Source organism: Echinops telfairi, unplaced genomic scaffold (genome assembly GCF_000313985.2).
Source record: "Echinops telfairi isolate 266 unplaced genomic scaffold, ASM31398v2 ScPeMD7_2010;HRSCAF=2546, whole genome shotgun sequence".
In the NCBI taxonomy this organism is placed as follows: Eukaryota; Metazoa; Chordata; class Mammalia; order Afrosoricida; family Tenrecidae; genus Echinops; species Echinops telfairi.
In genome coordinates this window covers 5,757,804-5,763,993 of record NW_022105908.1, presented here as the reverse complement: position 1 = coordinate 5,763,993, position 6,190 = coordinate 5,757,804, and the positions used below count along the sequence as shown (strand labels likewise).

The window sequence follows — 6,190 nt, the reverse complement described above, 5'->3', positions numbered from 1 at the left end:
AGGGTTCATGAGGGAGGGGAAAGGGGGGAGGAAGGGGAAAATTAGGAGCTGATATTAAGGGCTCAAGTAAAAAGCAAATGCTTTGAGAATGATGATGGCAACCTATGTACAAATGTGCTTGACGCAATGGATGGATGTACGGATTGTAATAAGAGCTGTACGAGTCCCCAGTAAAATGATTAAGAAGAAAAAAGGACAGCTCGTGTCAGTCCATGGGACCGCGAATGGTTACGTGTCTGTTCCCTTCTGAGCCTCAGGCTGGCCTGGCTGTGGTGGGTCTTCACTTCCTCTCTCTGCTCAGTTGCTGCTTTTGTTCTGCTTGGTTTTGCAGTTGGTGTTTAACCCAACTCTTTATTCTTTCATTTGATGTGCAGAGTTGTGTTACTGTTTGTACCTGTTTCACAAGAGTTTATTGTAGAGGAACTGGGCAAAATATATTACTAGGATGCCATCCTGTCCTCTCCATGATAAGACAATTTTGGTGTTTCACCAACAACCTTTCTTAAAAAAAATAAATCATTCATTGAGGGCTCTGACATATCTTTTAAAAATCTACATCCATTATATCAAGCGGACATGTATAAATGTTGCCATAAACAATTTCAAAACAACAAAAAAATGTAATGGGGCTCTTTCAACCTTTAATTTCAACCAGGATGTTGGACAATGATGGCAACAATGATGATGATGATTAAAATGACGGTGGAGGACTCGTTTCTCATCACTGCTGCCAGTGCCGATCTGTCTCAGCTTCCAACCTTGCTGTGGTTAAAAGCCCACAAGTTGACCGGTGATGGCACAGGAAGGGGAATTTGGATCAAGATATTGCCAGATAGCATAACTCATCTCGGTGACCGGTACATAGTGACCTAGTACTCAATATTAGCTCATTGTCGCTGTGATTTTTTTTATTGTGAATTAGGTGGGAGCGGTTTTATATCTCAGAACATCAACTCTGGATTCAACAGTCCAAACCACTCCTCAACTACTCCCCCACACCTGCCTCCACCTTGTATTCTATCCCACCCACCTGCCCCATATTTCTCTTCTGGATCTCCATCTTCCTTTTCATCCAAGTCAGTCCCTCACCCTTCTGGTCCATTGCTTCATCTCCACACATTTACCCTCCATCCTTTGGGAGCCTCCAACATCTGTTCCCTTTGCTGTGCAGGTCTTTGCCTTGGCTTCTCTCCTTAGTGCGGTGGTCTCGTCCAACAATTGTGATTAACTAACTTCACTGGGCACAATGCTCTCCAGGTCCCTCCAGCCTGTGAGGGGCGCTGTGGTTTCTTCACGGCGCTGTAATCTCTATGGTTATCGCTGTAATCTCTATGGTTATCGCCAGCTGGAAGAGCAGGGCATTGAGTCTCAGGGATGAGGACATGTTGCTCAAGGTCCTGCAGTCTGCTATGAGAGGACCATGACTCCATTCACGATGCCCTCCCGGTTGGCTGACATCCAAAGTCCATGCTCCGGACTGCTGAGGTCAGTTTGGTCAATGTAGAAAGGCAGGCGTAGAGAAGTATGGGTGACCAGAGCCCAAGACCATGCATCTAGAGCTCTTAAAGAGGTAGGATGGAGCTCAGATGTACGTACATGCAAAAGCACCGCTGAAGAAAGGCTTGATGATCTACTATCAAAAAAATAATCCATTGAAAACCTTATGGGGCACAGCTCTACCCTGGCACAGACACGAGTTTGCCATGAGTTGTGACTGACTCAAAGCCAATGGCTTTCTTTCGTTGGGGAAAGTGGTCAGGTGATGGGGACGCGGTGGGAGATTTGCAAGGTGTTTTGCAAGCAGTCCTGGAATTAACTTTGCAGTCTCCTCAAGCCGTGGCCACTTTCCCCGAACCTAACTTTCTGAATTGTGATTCTGCTTGCGGTTGTGGAAGCAGTGTCACTTCAAGAGAGAGTGTCCCCAACAACCACTCTACCTGGTTCTCCAGCTTCTGGGTCTGCTTCTTGCCCCCCTTGAGGGCCAGCTGCTCCGCCTCATCCAGCCGGTGCTGCAGGTCCTTCACCGTCTGCTCCAGGTTCTTCTTCATCCGCTCCAGGTGGGCACTCGTGTCCTGCTCCTTCTTCAGCTCCTCGGCCATCATGGCCGCCTACTTAAGATGACAGGAAATATCAGTGGGCCACCCAGTCCATTCATCCCCCAAGGGCACATGAGATGCTGCTAAAATCTGGAACGTGTTGATGCACAGGATGGCAATCACTGGTATGGTATGACCCTGACTCCTAATAGAAAGGTTGGGGCTTGAACCCGTCTCAGGTGCCTTGGAAGAAGGAATTGAGCCTCTCCTTCTGAAAGGTTACAACCTTGAAAGCCTCTTGGAGCACAGTTCTACTCAGCATCAACTTGATGGCACCTGGTTTGATGCTTTTTTCGGTTTGGTTTTGCCTACCTTCACTGAGAGGCCATTCCCTACATGTCTCCAGGAAGCCCTCACTAGTCAACCATAGGCTGTAATGATGTGAAATGTCCTTGCCATGCCTTGGCTGACGGCCCCTCCGAGATCACCAGGTAGCATGTCTGTGAAGAAAGACTGAGCCTCACATCTGTGATGGCCTTCTTGGCCCTCTCTTCTGTGCTTCTGGACTCCTGAGTGGAGTTTTCCACTTCTGTTTGGCATTGAGCAATGTCAGTCTCCATTTTTTGCTTGGTATTGATCAAGCTCGTGTTCTAGCAAAGGAAAATCCGATACCACAGCTATGGATTATATTTACGTACTTTCCTTAAAGAGGACCAGGATTCTGGGAGGAAGGGGCCTAGGGGATCCTCAAGACTGTGGGAAACAGAAAGATTTCTCCCAGGTCATCTCCCCCAAATAGATGTTAGACTGAGGACACTGCTTGCAGCTAATGGTAAATGATTGTCAAGTTACCTCCCTGAAGGCAGTCAGCTGCCAGACTACTGTCTGGTCCCTCCACAGGTAGGGCCAATGGGCTACATCCTCCCTAAAGGCTTGGGACCATTAGTCCGGTCCCTGTAGGTGGGGTTTACACTCTACTGATAATGGTTTCCATGGAGAGCCAGAGAACAGGTCCGACCTGCTCAGTGACATTCAAAGTTAGGCTGCTTTCCTGAATCTAGGATCCGCCCTTCTTGTCACATGTGTGCCCTCAATCCCTCCCCTTCCTATTGTGTGACTCTCCCTAGATTGTCCCCCTCTCATTGCTGTATTACCTATAGTACAACTCCTTCCTGTAATTAGGAGGCTTGCAGGCCCACCAAAGATATATAAGCCTGGGTTAGTAATAAAGAGCCCTTTGGCCTTTCGTCAGCTCCCCTCCCTCTCCCCATCCTCGCTCCCCTGTTCCCTTTCCCCTCCCCCTCTCTCCTGCCCTCGGATCTCTCCCTCCACGTGGACCACCAAGCAGGGCTGAGGTGAGCATGCTACTATGAAATGTGTCTGACTCCATTATTTCTATCTCTCCTCTATCTCTCAGGCTCTCTATGACTTTACTGTAATCTTTATATCTCTCAACGAACAATTGCACCTATCAAACCCGCGATTAGTTGTGGGGGGCTGGCCTTTCCCCCTCCCCACCCACAAGACTATGGCCCTTAGTCACCCTTCATGTCTGGTCCTGAGCTCACCCTAGGGCTCAACTAAGCAAACCCAACCATTTCTAATCCACAGGGCAGCAAGGGTCCAGGCTCAGGGGGCTAGGAAAGAGGGAGGGATAGAAACAGGAGACACAGGGAGGAAGGGGCTAAGTGATGGCACATTGAGAGGACCGCAGTGGATGGGGTGAAGCAGCAGGTGAATGAACTGTTGGATGTAAAACCGATGCTCTGCTCCGTACACCTTTAACTAATTCACAAAATAAAACACTCGCTGGGAAACAAAAAGCACTTGGGAGGTGTGGGGTGGGAGTGGGTGGGAAGAAGTTATCCTGGTGCTGTTCCATTCCTCAGTTTACACGTGGCTGATATTAGATAGTAAGTGTGGGGCTGCTCACCACAAGCTTGGCCATTGAAACTCACCCGCCCGGGCTCCTTGGGAAAGAGATGAGCCCGTCTGCTTCTATGAAGAGTTGCAGGGTTGGAAACACTATCTCGGGTCATTATGAGTCGGCATTGACTTGATGGCCATGGGGGACAGTTTGTTGGAAGAAAGAAGAGAGGACTGGCATAATTATATAAAAATGAAAAATAAATCTTCCCCGAAGCAGGTGGTGGTTTTGAACTGCTGGTTTTGTGTTAGGAGTTCAATGGGTAACCAACCCACTGTGCAACCAGAGGTCTGCATTTAGATGAAAGAGTTTTATTTTAGAAAACAGTTTCCTGTGATTTTTCAAATGGGGACCAAATTAGGACCCTTGGTGAAGAGAAATTTGTGGGGCAGGGGCTGGCAGGAGGGGCTGGCAGGTGACTGTGTGTGGACAAAGGTGGCAGGAGGACAAGGGGAAGCTCTGGCTAGAAGAGAGTTCACCTTGTCGGTTCTTGTTCTCCCGCTTCAGGGTCTCCATCTGGTCTACCACCTCCTCACAGGCATTCCTCATCTTGAAGATTTGAGGCCCGGGGGACCTGGGCTCTTCCTGGGCAGCTTCCCACTCAGCCTGGCTTCCATCCCGTGTTTGCTTCCATCCCGCAAGGCCCTGGGAGGTGACAAACGGACATGTGGGAAGCAGAAAGGGCTGGGGAACTTGACAGAGCCCCAATCAACACAGGCTATCAGCCCACGCTTGGGGAGGCTTTTGCTTTAGATCCGTGGCTCCAGACACGGCTATTACTCTTGGTGACCTGCTGTGTTCTCAGGGGTCTTTGCATCGCAAAGCACCTTGAATTCATCTGAACTGAAAACAAAATTCCCTTTGGAGGAAAAGCTTCAGAAGAACAGGGGCATCTAGGAGCCCTGGGGGTGCAGTGGTTGCCACCCTGGCTGCCAGCTGAAAGGGCAGCTGTTCAAACCCACCAGTTGCCCTGTGGGAGAAAGCGTGGCAGTCTGTTTCCATGAAGATGTGCAGCCTGGGAAACCCGATGGGCTCTGTCCTACAGGGTCGCTCTGAGTGACTATCGACTAAACGGCAACATCTGCCAGGAAACCATTTGCCCTCACGCCAACTCTGACTCATGGCAATCACACGTGTGTCAGGACTGTGCTCCACAGGGCTCTGATTTGTCTGACGTAGCTCACCAGGCCTTTCTCCCAAGGGATGCCTGAGTGCACGCGAACCAACAACCTTTTAACCGGTTTGCATGATCCAGGGACTCTAGAAGAACCTATGGGGCTCCCCACATCCCCAGAGCTGGGAACTGGTGTCCAACGGCAGAAGCGTGCAGGGCCCATGCCCGAGCATGGAAAGCTGTCCCTTTCAGCATGGCTACCATTGGGTGGCTGGGGAAGGACCTTATCAAAGCGCCTCTGCTTCTTGTCCAGGGTGGCACAGGCAGTGTTGGCACGCTCCAGGGCAAGCATCCGGTCATCCACTTCCCCTTGCAGCCTCTGCTTGGTTTTCTCCAAGGAAGCGCATTTGGAGTTCACCGCCTCTGTGTTCTCCTTAGCTTCCTGGAGCCTCTGGGCCAGTTTCTTCCTAAAGGACCAGGTTTTTACATTTCAGAGGGTCTCCCAGAGCCCTGGAGGTGTCGTAGGCTATGTGTTGAGCTGTTGCTAACCCTAGGGCCAATAGTTTGAATCCACTCACCGCTTCTTGGGGTGAAAGATAAGGCTGTCTCCTCCCTTAAACATTTACAATCCCAATAAGGAGGAGTTCCCAAGGGCTCAAGTGGAAAGAAAATGTTTGAGAATGATGATGGCAACAAATGCACACATGTGCTTGACACAATGGATGGATGGATGGATTGTGATAAGAGTTGTACGAGCCCCCAGTAAAATGATTGAAAAGAAAATTACAATCTCGGAAACCCGAATGAGGATTTCTACTCTGCTCTCTAGGGTGTCTATTAATTGGAATTGATTTGAAGGCAGTGTGTCTCAGAAATGCTTTGGACTTGCGTGGCATCGCTACAAGTTGCAGTCAACTCAGTGGCAGTGGGTTTGCGGGACGCTGTTAGAGAGAATGTAGATGACATGTCGATAAGAAACTGGCATTTGATAAATCCTAGAATCCGGTTCCGCGAGGTCAGCAATTTGAAACCTCCAGTTTCTCCTTGGGAGAAAGCTGCTTCCCTCAAGAGTCACAGTCTCAGGGGACGTTCCGCCCTGCCTTGGAGGGCTGA

General features: G+C 49.6%; 1 protein-coding gene across 1 annotated transcript in view; it reads right to left on the bottom strand.

Moving 5' to 3' along the window:
• Positions 1 to 5,699, bottom strand: part of LOC101655146 (myosin-13-like) — a 7,749-nt gene extending 2,050 nt beyond the window's left edge. Inside the window, exons 1-4 of the mRNA XM_045293295.1 lie at positions 5,656 to 5,699; positions 5,361 to 5,544; positions 4,384 to 4,608; positions 1,938 to 2,108 (exon numbers count right to left, since the gene is read on the bottom strand). Coding sequence (XP_045149230.1) covers positions 1,938 to 2,108; positions 4,384 to 4,608; positions 5,361 to 5,544; positions 5,656 to 5,699 — 624 coding nt within the window. The remainder of the gene's footprint in view (positions 1 to 1,937; positions 2,109 to 4,383; positions 4,609 to 5,360; positions 5,545 to 5,655) is intronic.
• Between the last annotated feature and the right edge of the window lie 491 nt (positions 5,700 to 6,190).